Here is a 15976-nt window from a genome sequence, read left to right on the forward strand (position 1 = left end):
AGTTCTGTGCGCCCCAGACACTCCCACTTGTATTGGCAGCAAATTGGTATTGTTTTAATGATTTTTGATCTATTGTGATTGGACAATTCTTGTGGCTGTCAATCATGTTCACACCCACCACCACGCCTCGTCTCAACTGTCAATCATCCACCGTCTACGAAACCTGATAAAATCTATAGGCTACATTGTCCTTCTTAATAACTCTGTGACTGTGTGGACATTAAAGCAGCCCAAGGTACGTTTGTTTATTTATTTATTTTCCCCCCTAAATTTATTTCTGATTTTTCCCTTTTTCTCCCAATTTAGTGGCCAATCGATCCCTATTTTAGTTCAAACACCACCCTCGTACTGCATGCGTTCGCCAACTGCATCTCTCCAGCCGGCAGTCCCGAAGGAGACGCCTTGTCACGGAAGTGGCAAGGCGAATCCAGGCCAAACCACTGCTTTTTCCAACACACACACAGACTCATTCATGTGACATTCATGTGACGAACACAAGCCGACTCCGCCCCCTCCCAAAGACAGCGTTACCAATTATTGCTGCTTCATCGAGTCCGGCCATAGTCGGATCTGACGACACCGGGGCACGAACCCCGGTCCCCAGTGGGCAACTGCATCGACACAAAGCCGATGCTTAGACTGCTACACCACCGCAGACCCCTGGTTCGTTTATTTAACATACTTTAATATCTTCAACGTTTTTGCTATTTTACTTGATGGGAGACAATACAGCAGTTTGGTATCTTGCAGGTCCAAGGTATTGGATGACTTGCCTATCGAAGTGTCTTTAAGAAGTTTGCCTCTGTGGTGTCATAAACACATGGGCATGGCAGGAGAATTGATGGGAAACCTGTGACTGACTTGTGGCAGGGCAAAACTGTACAGGAAGAGAAAGCCCATCAATTGTCTGACACACTGACCACAGGTAGATTGGTGTCATTTTATGGACTGAGCATAGCCTGACATCATGTATTATACAGTATTCTGTTGCTGTGGTAGCATCTAATAGGCTATACGTAAAACCCACGAGCAGATGTCTGTGTATACATATCATATGTAGCCATGCAACCATCACGTTGTTGCATATTAAATATGAAATTCTTTGGTTCATTCAACAAGTAGGCCAAATTTGCATCACATGTAAACATGTTTAGAGTGATGCCTTCCTTGGGAAGCTGTTAGGGTTACAGATAAGGCCATTGAGCTGATGAGGATCTTGTCAGATATGCCCTTCCCATCGGCTCACTTCATAGAGAACAGGTGGAAAAGAGATATGCCCAATAGGGAATGATCTAAACAACCAGGTAAAAACTGCCAGGTGAAATGTTTAAGATTCAATTCTTTATTAGCAAGACAGCAAGTGACTAAAATTTCTTCTTGACACTTCTGTGTCGTCACACCATATATAATAGGATGAAAAAAAATCAATATTGTGGGTCAAAATTCTTTATGGCAGACAATGCCTTTACCACCTTAACGTAGGTACTGTGGTGGAGAGACGCTGTTATGGGTCAGACTTTAAATCGTGTGGGACTGAAAGTTGGACAACATGCATACTACAGACCAAATTTCATTAATATTCTTGAGCCTTGTGTTGAGGACTCTGTTTGACACAATCTTGAACTTCTTTATTTTAGCGATTGCTCTTGTAACAGGCAGCCTGGACTTCATTTTTTTCTTCATTTTTCTTCTATCCACAGCAGTCATCTGTGCATTGGATTCTGCGATGGGTGGTATGTTAAGTTTTAGTCCCAGTTCTTCCACCTCTGTCTTGATGAGGAAACATTTGTTGACCATAATTCCATCCCCTTTATGAAGGTGTCCACACTTGATCAAATTTTCCAGTAGTGAAATAATTTGGCACCGACTGAATATTTCCTTGTCAGAAACAGATCCTGAGTACAGGGCGGATGCAAACATGACAGACCCATGGGGATCACAAGCTACAAGGCCCTTCAGTTTATTTGAAGACTTGTAGTCTGAACAACTCTGACCTTGTAACACGAGAGACGTTTCCTCATCAATTTTCAGTTCTACAAATGCCAAATTTGCAAATGTTGTCGGAAATTCCTGTTTGTATTCAGCAGGCATCTGTGAAGCTATAATGTCTCTGTGAGGCCATGTTGCCACTTGACCCAACTTGTCATACATGTAATCGATCCAGGAGCCAAAAATAATGCTAACGCTCTGACAATCAGTTTGAAATCTGAAAGCAAGGTCTTTCATGTCGAAGTTATTCCGCAGTTTCATGAGAACCAGCAAAAGCTGCAGACGCAAGGGCATGCTCTTACTTGAATTGGTGGATCTGGTAAATACAAGTGGGGCATCATGCTGCGGAGCGTGGGCACTACTGGGTACTCCCAGGAATGCACAGAGGTCATTATACTGGCAGTATGTAAACCCCGTACAGTACTCAAAGAAATTGGGAATAGAGCTGTTATTTATGACTTCAGGAGTGAGCCAGACAATATCCGGTGAGTTTGTAAGAGGTGTTGAGTGTTGATCTCTTATTTGTCCTTTCAGAGCCTCAATCGCTTGCTGCTGTTTTTCCACAATACCTCTTAGGATCTCTTCCTTGTTTTCTGCACCACTGTCCTCTTGTTTGATTTCTGTCCTTGTTTGTACCTCTGTTTGTGGTTCCATTTTGAGTTCTGAAAATATAAAAAGATGTTTTAGTTTCTTGAATATAAGACACTGGACATCATATTGATAGAATGCTTCCTTAGAAAACTTAACCAACTATCTACAACCACCCACTCCTCCTACAACATCTTGAGGGTCTATAAAATGTCTCCTTGATATTGTCCTCGAATACAGACTCTGATTGAGCATTCTCTGGATGAGACGATACAGATAAAAAAATTTTTAGAAAACAACTGACGAACTTCCGGTTATGGCGAGGGACTAGGGGGTCGCACATCTCAAGCTCTGCAGCTACCGTGTAAATTAATCCTACAATACTAATCCGAATCTTGTCTAAAGTCACGCAATACGTGTATAAGAGTACCCAGAACTAAAATGTCAGGGAAAAACCCGAAAGAAAAGGCAAAGAGAGAAAAAGAGAAGGAGAAAAGGAAATCGCGACACGAGGAAGAGGCCGAGAAGGTTAGCGACGCCATGCAGGTTGAAAATATGGCTAACGAAGGAGACGACCACGAGGAAGATGACGAAATGTTAGACACAGATAAGAATAGCAACCTAGATATCATGAAAGCCATACAGTCTTTGAAAAGTGGACTTTACAAGAAAATTGATGGAGTGCAAGCGACAATTGCGGATGTAAAGAAACAAATACAGGAATGCACGGGCCGCATGGAACAGGCCGAGCAACGGATTTCTGACGTGGAGGACGACGTTAAGAAGCTAACATCCCGAGTTAGCACGCTGGAAAACACCGTCAAAAGCCTTACTGACAAAGTGGAGGACTTGGAATGCAGGAGACGGCGAAATAACGTAAGGTTGGTGGGCCTACCGGAGAAAGAAGAGGGCCAGGATGCACCTGCATTTCTGGAGAAGTGGTTGCCGGAGGCTCTGAACATGGATCCGCGGGAGGGCTTGGTGGTGGAGCGGGCTCATAGAATCGGCGCTCCGGTAGACTCTCGCACGGGTCGTCCAAGGACATTGATCATGAGGTTCCTGAACTTTAAGGACAGGGAGCGAGTACTAAAGGCAGCCAAAACCAAGGGACAGGTCCTTTACAAGAACACGCCGGTCCGTTTTCACATCGACCTCTCTGCTGGGGTGCACAAGATGCAGCGCGACTATGACCAGGTCCGGAAGAAGCTGAGAGACCAGGGGATCCACAAGCACAGAATCATCTTTCCAGCCCGGCTCCTGGTAACACGACGAGAGACCCCACACCTTTCAAACCCCGGCAGAAGTGGAGCGGTTTATTCAATCCCTCGGATAAGGACTGATGCAGTAGGCTATTAAGCTCACTTTATTTTATTTTATTTACATTTACACGAAAGATGTAGCTACGTGTTCGGGCTGTCGCCATTTTGTTTTTGTTTAGGCTTTATTTTTCTACCTGGACAGGACGGAGTCTGGTTTATAGCTAGACTATTCAGCTTTTGTGAAATGCACTTAACCCTGAATGAGAGACAATGTCCAAGCACCAGCCGAAATGACATGGGCACATCCAAGTAGGCCTAGACCTAAGGGACAGAGAGAGTCTTCATCGGTTTATGCGCCTGTCGGAGGAAGGAAGGCCCGATGCATCGCGGACTCTTGTGACCAGGCTACAGACTTTTCCCTCTCCTCGTCTTCCAGTCTGCATGCACGGGTTCCAGGTTTGTGTATGTGCTCGGATGGTTAATTTTATATGTGCCTACATGTTGTTGGCGTTGAACAGTTCATTAATGATGTTATGTGTGATTAGTATTTAGAAAAAGTAAGATAGCGAGCTAGAACGAGAAGAAAAGAAAAGTTAGAGAAACTCGTTTTAGCGGTAGTTAAACGTGGGATGGGAGGGGATGTCCAGAGTTCATGGACTTTAGGTTCGTATGGGGTTGAGGGTGGGTTGTTGTGGTTTCATTTTATTATTTATTCTTTCATCAGTGGGTGTGGTTTGTCAAAGTACTTCTTCACTACGGTTCCTAATATAACATACCGGAATCAATGTCAGAGAGTTGCAAGGTAAAATTTACTTCGTGGAATTGTAGGGGTTTGATCAAACTCACAAAAGTGAAGCAGGTAATGAGCAGGATAAAATCCTTGAAATCAAAAATCGTTTTTTTACAAGAAACACACATGGTGGATGAGGACGTTCCCAAAATAGCAAGACGATGGCAGGGTCAAGTGTTGTCTGCTCCTTACACCACTCATGCTAGAGGGGTTATGATACTAATTCATAAATCGGTTCCATTACGGGTACAGCATGTAGTTAAGGACCCTGCAGGGAGGTATATTATAGTCCAGGGTAGGTTATTATCTGAAACCTTAACTTTGATAAATGTTTACGGCCCCAATGAAGATGACTCTAAATTCTATAACAGTCTGTTTTTGACTGCTTCAAATCATCCTGGGAAATACATAATAGCTGGCGACTTTAACTGTACGTTAGATCCTTCAAAAGACAGGTCAACTGGTTTAGATGATACCCACAGTAAGTCCAGAAAGACGATACACCATTTTATGAAGGAATTAAATTTGTTTGATGTTTGGAGGCATGGTAAACCGAACGCAGTAGAATATTCCTGCTATTCCGGTACTCATAGAACTCACTCACGCATAGACTACTTTTTGGTTTCAGCACTACTTGTCTCCAAAATAGATGAATGTCATTATAGTAGTATAGTTCTGTCTGACCACACTGCAGTATCCTTGACCTATGAAGATAATAACTTAGTGTGCGACCCCCCGAGATGGCGTTTTCAACCCGGGTGGCTTGCGGATCCTACATTCATAGATTTCTTAGATAAGCAGATTGACCTGTATTTTGAATGTAACAAGTCCCAGACTTCTGCTAGCACAAGGTGGGAGGCTTTCAAAGCCTTTATCAGGGGCCAAATCATTTCCTTCACTAGTTCCAAGAAAAAGGCTACACGACTTGAAATGAAGACATTAGATGAGGAAATTAAAAAACTGGAAACAGAAATATATAATAATAGAAATATACCTACAGATGTTCATACAAGACTGCTACTGCTTAGAGCACAGTACAATGAACTGGCAGCTAATAAAGCGGCTGCTGATTTAATGAGACTCAAACAGTCCTACTATGATCAGGGGGAAAAGCCCGGAAAACTTCTAGCATGGCGCATTAAACAACAACAAACAGAAAGGTCTATTAATTGTATTGAAGTCACAAGTGGTAGAACTATAGTGGACCCGACAGAGATTAATGAAGCCTTGAGAGACTTCCACAGGAAATTATACAGCTCTGAGTGCTCTCCTAATCTGGACACACAAACACAATTCCTAGACAATCTTAATATTCCTAAAATTTCGGAAGAGGAAAGTAGAGTATTAGATCAAGATGTAACTGCATTGGAAATTGCAGAAGCAATTGGGTGTATGCAGGCTGGAAAATCAGCGGGTCCAGATGGCATCCCTATAGACATTTATAAAAAATTTCAAACCAAATTAATACCACCCCTCTTGGAGATGTTTCAGGAATCCTTTGAGAATGGTCTTCTCCCTACATCTATGAGGGGCGCCCTAATCACTTTACTCCCAAAACCGGGGAAACCAAATACAAAATGTGAAAATATGCGTCCAATTAGTCTCCTAAATTCTGATACAAAAATACTCTGTAAAATTCTTGCAAGAAGATTGGAGGATCTTCTACCTAGAGTAGTGGGAGAAGACCAGAACGGATTCATTCAAGGGAGACAGGGTTTTCATAACGTTAGACGAGTGCTCAATATTTTATACAGTCAGAGGGAGGCGCCTGACACGGCCTTACTTTCACTTGATGCAGAGAAGGCCTTCGACCGTGTTGAATGGCCTTATCTGTTTGAAGTGTTAACACGATTTGGCCTTGGGGATACATTTATCAAATGGGTAAGATTGCTTTGTACAGGGCTTACTGCAGAAGTTTTGACGAATAGTAAGGTTTCTAAACCTTTTAACATTTGTAGAAGTTGCCCTCAAGGGAGCCCTTTATCGCCTTTACTTTTTATCCTAGCGATAGAACCATTTGCTATAGCGGTGAGGACACACAGCGATATTTATGGAATTCGAGAGGGACATCTGGAGCACAGGGTAGCACTCTTCGCCGATGATGTGATATTAATGCTTAAAAATCTGCATAGATCTATCCCAGCGCTCCTAAGCCTTATTGAATCATTTGGGAAAATATCTGGTTATAAAGTTAATTACTCCAAATCATCTATAATGTTACTGAATGAAACAGAGAGGAAGAATGGTCTTGTTTATGCTTCTACCTTCAACCCAACAGACACATTTACATATCTGGGAATAAAAATTGTCCCTGAGGTGAATAAGATTGCTCAGTCAAATTATGAGCCCATCCTGGACGCTAGTATTGCTTCGATAGAGCGTTGGACATCCTTACCTATTTCAATGATCGGCAGGATTAATATCCTAAAGATGAATATACTTCCCAAATTTCTTTATTTGTTCCAGAATATCCCCCTACCCCCTCCTTCATCTTTGTTCACGAAAATCAAGAAACTGTTTACCAACTTTATTTGGCAAAATAAACGTCCTAGATTACGTCTATCTTTACTTTATCTACCATATGATCAAGGAGGCCTGAAATGTCCAAATATCCAATGGTATTACTGGGCAGCACAATTAAGGTCGATTATGTTTTACTTCTCATCTGGAAGTCCCCCAGCTTGGATTGATCTGGAAGCCTGCTCTGTTAAACCAGGCTTACCATTGCACCTGTATTTGTATTCAGCAGACCGTAAATATCTGAAGAAAAATACAGACAACCCTATACTATTGAATATGATTGATGTTTGGTTCAATGCTTGTAAGTATTTGAATATAAATATGTCCCGGTCACGCTTCAGTCCTATTTGGGGTAATGCCAATTTCAAACCAGGGCAAAATGATAGGGGATTTAAATTATGGGCTGAAAAGGGGTTAAGGAAAGTGCAAGACATGTACAGGGAGGAGGATGAAGTATTCATGTCCTTTGAGGAAATATCTACCAAGTATGACATTCCAAGGAATCATTTTTTCAAATATCTTCAGCTAAGGAGTTTTATATCATCCTGTCAAAGCCATTCATTAGACATTCCTACTATTTCTATATTAGAAGTTGCAGTCACAAAACACTGTTATGATAAAGGTTTAATTTCAACTATGTATGACTTATTTGTATCTGGATCTGATGAATCATCAGAGACAAAACTGAGATTATGGGAGGGAGATATAGAGGAGGAAATATCTTTAGAAGAATGGAGTGAGGCATGTAAAGAGGCCCAGAGACAGATAGTTAGCAGCAACCTAAAGCTTCTACAGTATAAATGGCTGATGCGTACATATATAACTCCTGTTAAATTGCACAAGTTTAATGACAATATTCCTGATACCTGTATTAAGTGTAGTGAGGCAAGGGGGACGCTGTTTCACTGTATATGGGAATGTGTGGAAGTGAAAACCTTCTGGCAAGATGTTGTTGATATGATTGATCAAATTTTGTCAAAGAAATTACCATTGAGTCCAAAGCTTTTTATTCTTGGTTTATATCCTACCACCCCACATTTACATAGCAATGAGTTCAGATTTATAGATATGTGTATATTACAAGCAAAACGTGTAATTGCTCTTAATTGGAAAAGTGTTGATGGACCAAGAATTGGTATGTGGGTTAAAGAAATGGCCTCAAACATGTCAATGGAAAAGATAATGTATATTGTTAGACGTAAACAAAGTGTTTTTGATAAAATCTGGGGATTGTTTCTGTACTTCCTAAGACGTAATACTAATGTTGGTAACTTGCTTCATCAAAAACAAGCTCTGGGGGAGTAGAACAACTCTATCTGACTGTTTATATGCGTAAAAGCAACTGAAAAAAAAACCACACCCTCTAATCAGTCTGTGAAAGAAATTATTGTTATTATTATTTTATTTTATTATTTTTATTAATTGAATTTTTATCTTTATTATCTTCTTTAACCCTGCTTTGAATTGTATTACTTGTTATAGGGACAGGGTTATGGGGGGGGGGTAGGGTGAAAATGTTTGCTGCACTGTGCTATTACTTGTTTTGATGTAATTTGCAAACAAAATTCAATAAATATATTGCTTAAAAAAAAAGAAAACAACTGACAGCAGAACAAGCTGACTGTGAACAGTGGCAACGGGAGAGAGAAGGGGAAGAAACACGGCATCAAAATTCTGTCAGGTGATCACACTTGGAGTGTCTGAGACATTCGAAACATGTAAACCTTAACTCATTTAGTCTATTTGATCCGCTGTGGCAATCCCTAACGGAAGCAGGCGAAAGTAGTAGTAGTAGTAGTTTATTTGATATAAAAGAATAGTTCTTTAAAAGGTAGAATTCTTCATAGGGGAAATTCTTCATTCAATGGGGAGAAAGGTAAACTTGTTTATTTTTATTATTTTTTACTCAATGTTAGACATCTATAATCCCTACTTGAACCCTCACCCACCTTTTGTGTCAAAATTACTGGAATTTAAGTTGGGGGTTTTTTTTGTCTTCTGTACTCAATGAATGTTGGTTTATGTAAAGCCTATGATGAAGAGTACATTCACTTCATATGGAGCATTATTATATGAAGCAGTGACCGTAGGGATTTATCTCAGCAAATTACCAGGGACACAAGCTGTGCTCGGCATTTTGCAGCCTAGCCTGACGCTTTTTTGTGCGTTTGGGTGAAAGTGGGAAGAGCCCAGTGCTGGAGATCACAAGTCCTTAGTGTGCATAGGAAATGACTGCACTGCTACGTCTACCACAAATTATAAGTGAAAATGGGGAGAGGCCATCACCCTTTACTACTGCACAATCAGATTATTACAAATTGCTATAACCAGATATAAGGACAAATGCTGCTTAGTGAACTTGATTTTTATGAAGTTGTCATGTACACCATAAGATTTTTTACACAAAGTGTACAAAGACTTCGACTTTATAACCCACATAGAGGATGCACTTAGCATCAACAAGATTAATTTCATTTTACTAACTTGTCACATTTGTAGCAGGTTTTGGACCAATGATTGACTGAAAATTTCAAACCTCCTGATTACACTGGACAATGAAGATTTTGCTTCCTGAACACTTTTGGGTGTATTTTGTGCTGCTGGTCCCGAAAATTGCCTTAAAATTTTCCTGTCACATCCTATTTTGGCGATTTCCCGTCATATTTTAAGTCTACTGGTATATTGCCCACAAAGCAAGCTGTTTTGGTCAGTCCAAGCATGCCTGGGCATGCACTCAGTGTAGGTGCTATAAAAATGTTGTCTTAGGCATGCCTGTCAGGTTAGATGCTGGCAGACAGGCTATAAAAGCTGCTCATATTTACAGATGCTGTTTGCATGTTGATGCACATGTTCTTCAGGCAATAGCATACTTAAAAATAGGATTTATTTGTCTTTGGGAAGATTTAATACAGCATAAATGTCTAGTCAATGTTGCAACAGTTGTGATACATTCTGCTACATCTGTGGTGAGTATACGCTTAAGGCTCAAAGACACACCATGACTTCACTTATTAAAGCCTAGGAGCTGTACTTCGGATATAAAACTAGTGCGCAGGAGAAACCCTGGGCTCCTCACATTTGTTGTGCAATGTGGGGCCGCATGGCTCAGGAGGTAGAGCGGGTCGTCTAGTAATCAGAAGGTCATTGGTTTGAGCCACAGCTCCTGTGGGGAATGTGTCTAAGTATCCTTGAGCAAGACACTGAACCCTCAATTGCTCCTGATGAGCAGGTTGGCACCTTCCATGGCAGCTTCCGCCATCATTGTGTGAATGTGTGTGTGTGAATGGGTGAATGTGAGGCATACACTCTAAAGCGCTTTGAGTGGTCGGTAGACTAGAAAAGCGCTATATAAATGCAGTCCATTTACCATGTACAGTCAACCTGAGAGCTTGGCTCAGAGGTACTCCGAAGTCAATGCCAATTTGCGGTCCCAATGATATGGTGAGATGAGAAGATTCACGTGATGGACTGTTACTTCTGTCTGACCAATGTATCTGGCTTCTCTACTAAAAATAAAATCTACTGAATACCCAAATCTGCCTTCAGCCATGAGACCAGTGCCACATGATGACAGTTTGCCAGAACCGAAGCCATCAGAGACATGGAGCCTAGATGAGGCAGATGAAGATGCCACAACACATGAAAATGATCCAGATGTTTATCCATTTATGCCTGGTTATCCTCAACTGATAACACAGCCAGAATTAAATGACCTGGTCAGGGACTTAGATTTGTCAAATGCTAAAGCAGAACTACTTGGTTCAAGATTGCAAGGATGGGGTTTGCTGTCAACAGGTACAAAAATTTCTATCTTTCGGGACCATCAAGAACCTTTCCCCCCCTTTTTTTCTCCCCAACTGTACCTGGCCAATCAACCCGTTCTCTGAGCCGTCCCGGTCGCTGCTCCACCCCCTCTGCTGATCCGGGGAGAGCTGCAGACTACCACGTCTTCTCCGATACATGTGGAGTCGCAGCTGCTTCTTTTCACCTGACAGTGAGGAGTTTTGCCAGGGGGACGTAGCGCGTAGGAGAATCATGCTATTCCCCCCAGTTCCCTCTCCCCCCTGAACAGGTGCCTCGACCGACCAGAGGAGGCGCTAGTGTAGCGACCAGGACACATTCCCACATCCGGCTTCCCACCCGCAGACAAGGTGGTAATGTCCTGGTGAAAGGTTTCACATTGCGACGATGGAAATGAGGTATCAGGGCAACTGGAATCCATCAGTGCTGGCTCTTGTTGGACACTGACACGAGAGGCACTGGATGCTGAGTACAAACTAAAATCAGCCGCGAATTATTTTAAGCTCAGTTGAACTAATACAATTTATCAGCATCATTATGCGATTAAACACGTTAAATTCAATAAAAGTTATTTTAATGTTTCTCCAAATTCCTACATGATACAGCAAATCTGAAATTATCTTTGTGTTCAGCTTGACATTGTCTATCATAATCTCTATTTTTTTTCCAGGAAGAAAAACGTTTGAAAAAAGTTGTCCAGTGTTATTTATGATTGCTTGATTGGCCAGCAACAGATTCTGTGACACTACCTATTAGTGTACTACTTGTGTCAGCAGACCCCCACCCACAAACACAGCTCTGTTAACCAACCACTCCGTTTTCCAATGTTACAATGATTGGGGAACACATAAGAACCACGTGAGTTACCTCTTGTGAACACTTCTGGAGTTTCACCTTCTTCCTTTATAGTCCAGCCCTCTGTATCCTCCTGAGTGGTCTCTCTGTGGTTGGATAACATGAAATAAGTTACAGCCAGCCTCCCTCACATCTCAGTCTGCTCTCATCAGTAAGACTTACCGTTCTGGTGGATCAGCTGTGCACATGGTTACTATCTTGCTCCTCGCGTCCATGGGGTTGGGACAAGTCTCACTTGGCCCTCCATTGATGAAGTGCTAAATAGAAACAAGTACAAACTTTACACGAATTGGTGTAAATGGACTGCATTTATATAGCGCTTTTCTAGCTGCAACAGCCACTCACAGCACTTAAATAATAATAATAAATAATAATAAATTAATGCCTCACATTCACCCATGCACACACACTCACGGCAGTGTCAACCATACAAGCTAAATAGAACCCTGTGCAGGACTGTTTTCTTAATCCTGCTCCTGCCCACTCCCACTGGTTCTATTTCGTATGGGCTTCGCTCTCTAGGGCGATCGCTAGTGGATTTATTCCTTGCGCCCCTGCACAGCACCGAAAAAAACTTAAGTCCATGCCCACTTACGGCCACAACTCGACTATACGTATATTGAATTGAGGCTGTATAATTGGCTCCCATTCAGCTACTGTTGCAAGTATTAGAGAAGACTTGAGAAAATGATGTCGTCAAGCAAGCGGTTTGACGGCGGTATCTGACTGTGTCCTGCTTGTAAAACAGGATACATTATGGGCTTCGACCTGCAAAGCCGTTGTGAAGGCTGCCTGGGTCCGGAGCATGCCAGCCTGGCACTCACTCTGCAAATGACGTGCCTCTACTGCACACGTCTTCCCCAAGCAGAGAAACAGTGGAGGGCAGATGCCTTCGCTGTCATGTTCTCTGGCCCCCTTTTGAGCCTTTGGACAAGTTGTCCCTTAAGACGGCGCTGCTTTTGGTGCTTACTTCTGCAAAGAGAGTCAGTGATTTGTCTGCTCAGTGGCTCAGTCATGTCTCAGGATACAGGGAGATGGCAGCTCAGCTATTTTGCATCCTAACCCAGCTTTTACACTTATGAACATTAATAGCTCTTTGAAGTCAAGAGTGGTGAGTTTGGAAGGTTTTTTCCCCCCTCCTCATAATTTGGAGGAAGCCATCTCACATCTCCTCCACCTGGTGCATGCCCTGTCTTGTTACTTGCACACACAGCTGTCCTACGCCATTCCCTGCGTTTTTGTTTGTGCATTACAAAGAGCATTCTCAGGGGCTTCCTCTGTCTGCACAGTGCCTGTCTCGCTGGCTACGCAAGGCAGTGTCACAGGCATAGGTTCCAAGTTGGATCCCCGGAGGGCATCAGAGCGCACTCCACCAGGGGGATTGCATCCTCCACAGCTTTTCATGGAGGAGTGATGGTGGAAGACATTTGCACTGCAGCTTCATGGTCTTCCCCTTGCTCTTTCATTCATTTTTATTTACGGGAGGTCTCCCGATTTTATATGACTCATTCTGTACTGAGTGTACTGACTGAATGATAGGTGGCAGGGATTCGGTTGTGTGCTCTCCATTTTGCGTAGGCATATACAGACAGCGGGTTTGTTCCCCCTTACTCTGGTCCTTGCTGGACGTCATCTGTACTTCCTCACAGCAGTAAGCGTCATTGTTCCAGCCTTCTTCCCCACCTGTAGAATGTTAGATAGTCTTCCATGTTGTGTCATTGGGCACGTAGGGGGCTCTCTGAGGCGCTATGAAGCATAATGCAATAGCGAGACTTACTGTGGTGAAGTAGGTGTATGTATGTTTGTGCTTGTGATATCGGACGAACCCAGTGTGGCATACACCATATCCTGCTTCGCCCTTAATCCACTAGCGACAGCCTTAGAGGGCGAAGCCTATACGAAATAGAACGACAGTTACGTACTTTATGTGTATAGGCGCCGCCATCTATGATTTGGGCCCCACTGGCTCCGTAATAGCTGAAGAAAAAGCTGTTATGGGAGCCGATTATACGGCCTCGATTCAATTATGGTCGAGTAGCGGCTGTTAAGTGGGGCCCACAATTAAGTGGGCGTGGACTAAAATTTGTTCGGTGCTACACGGAGGCGCGAGGGAAAAAACCCACTAGCCTTCGAGGGCTGCGCCTATACTCTTCGAATCTAGAGTTACAGTACGTAACTATCGATTTCTGACCATTACCGCCCGCACCCGTAAACATTGACCATTCACAACAGCACAATAGACTTGCATTGATTTCTCCCGTCCTGCAGGGAAAACGCGTTATTTTACTGTGCAGTATCAATGAGATGCATACCTGTCGGTAATACAGTAGCAAAACTACGTTCTAGTGCATGACTGCCTTCATACTAGTGCAATTAGTTATTCTAGTGCAATAAAGGATGATGGGCCTGGTGTTGGGAGAGGATGGGCCTTGTGCTGGAGAGGATGATCCTGGTGCTGGACAGGCAGGGATTGGTACTGCTGCTGGAGAGTCAGGGCCTGATTCTGTTGCTACATTAAATATTTGCTCTGACACATAACCTCCCTCCTCCATATTTTTTTTTCTCAAAATTTCAGGAAACTCTCGCAGCACTTACGTCGGCACTCGCTGCTTCACCGTGCACCTTGATATTGTGTAAATTTACCCTCCCTTTGAAACGGTTGAACCAACCCCTACTCGCAACAAATGCTTCATCACAAGCACCTTCACTTGCTACACGTGCAGCCTTTAAATCACTGAAAAGGTTTCGAGCCTTTTCTTGCACTAAGCCCAGGCTAATTGGAATATTACGCCGATTTTGGTCCTCTAACCAAATTACCAATAGCCTTTCCATTTCGATAATTAAACCACTACGTTGCTTAGTGATAATTGTCGCTTTCATTGGGACAGAGCCTTTTACATACTCCATCACTCTCCCCTTGTCCTTGATAATTGTCCCGATCGTTGATCGACTGTAGCCTAACGCTTTTCCAATGTTTGTTGGCGTTTCACCTCTCTCTGAACGCTTTATTATTTCCACTTTCATTTCAATCGTGATCGTTTTCCTTTTCTTCGACGCATCACCATCACTTGCGTCAGATTTACGCTTTGAAGCCATGATTACGAGGGTAAACGCACGAAATATTTAAGTCCAAGCACAACGCACGCAACTATGTTTACGCGACCCGACTTAAAATGGCGACAACGGCGTGGTCTTGTTTACCTTCCGGCCGACGAACCGTCTAAAACGCGCAGTGTTTTGAGCGTCGCGCAAAGTAGTCCGTCCATACGTTAGTACGAACCATTTGTGTGTAATTCAATTTTTTAAAATAGGCTCTATGGAGGTCGGTTTTGAAGTACGTGCATTTGTAACCCGGGGACTTCCTGTACACCTGTTCTAGGTGTAGTCGTTGCACTGGACTGGAAAAGGAAGGTCTTCGGGTATTTTTTTATTGAAATGATAGGGTCTGTGGCTTTGGAGGAAGCTGGGAGTTCATTCAACCATGGCACCAAAATATAAATCTATCTAATCAGCCAGTAAGCGCCTTTGGTTAGTTTCAACGGTAATATGACACCAACGGTATGTAACCTGAGCTTAGCAACAGACAGTTTACCTTTGAGCAGATGTACGTGTGCTTGTTGATAGTTTCTGTGTTGAGCTGATAATGTGGTCTTCCACAAAGTTTAATCCACAGCAGACATTTCTCCAGGTTAGATTTGGGTTTAGGGAAAGGAATAAAAACGACATTTCCCTCCAGCCGATCGGGATAGCGTGTATCTGTATTGCAGTTGCCCCAACAACACCTTTTTACCATTTCTATTAGCTTTAGCCGCGTGCGTCTATCGTGTCATTTGCTGCGTCCAAACTGCGCTCTTCTTCTCTTCTAAACCCTCTAACGCGGCGCTTACCGGGGTATTGCTGCCATCTATCGGCCCGTTAGTGCATCTCCAAGAGAATGCAACCTTTTTCAATTACGTCTTTGGAAGGGAGAGAGGCCATAGGAAAATAAAACGGCCCACAGAATTGATTTCGGATTAAAGGTGGAGACACCTAGTCCAGTCAACGTTTTTTTGTTTTGTTTTTTTCTTTTAAGGGAGATCTCACCTCCCTGTACCCGCTACTCTGGATCAGAATATGACCTGCTGTCTGTAGGACTATGCAGTGTACCCTGCCCAGTGGAGGTTTCTCTAATAAT

At 42.8% G+C, this 15976-nt stretch overlaps 2 protein-coding genes across 3 annotated transcripts in view; one reads left to right on the top strand and one right to left on the bottom strand.

Moving 5' to 3' along the window:
* Positions 1–15976, top strand: part of LOC130111519 (protein shortage in chiasmata 1 ortholog) — a 106713-nt gene that overhangs the window by 57056 nt on the left and 33681 nt on the right. The window lies entirely within an intron of this gene.
* LOC130120899 (uncharacterized) lies at positions 1341–15644 on the bottom strand. 2 transcript variants are annotated; one of them, XM_056289715.1, is made up of 4 exons: positions 15395–15644; positions 11965–12059; positions 11815–11888; positions 1341–2651 (listed from the first exon to the last, which is right to left on the bottom strand). In XM_056289715.1, exons 1-4 carry the CDS (start codon positions 15593–15595, stop codon positions 1519–1521), a joined length of 1503 nt encoding a protein of 500 aa, XP_056145690.1. In that variant the 5' UTR covers positions 15596–15644; the 3' UTR covers positions 1341–1518. The 2 variants fall into 2 exon arrangements, with proteins under 2 accessions (XP_056145690.1, XP_056145698.1); XM_056289723.1 differs by lacking the exon at positions 15395–15644 and adding an exon at positions 14115–14177.

The sequence above is a fragment of the Lampris incognitus genome, chromosome 1 (assembly GCF_029633865.1).
Source record: "Lampris incognitus isolate fLamInc1 chromosome 1, fLamInc1.hap2, whole genome shotgun sequence".
Classification (NCBI taxonomy): domain Eukaryota; kingdom Metazoa; phylum Chordata; class Actinopteri; order Lampriformes; family Lampridae; genus Lampris; species Lampris incognitus.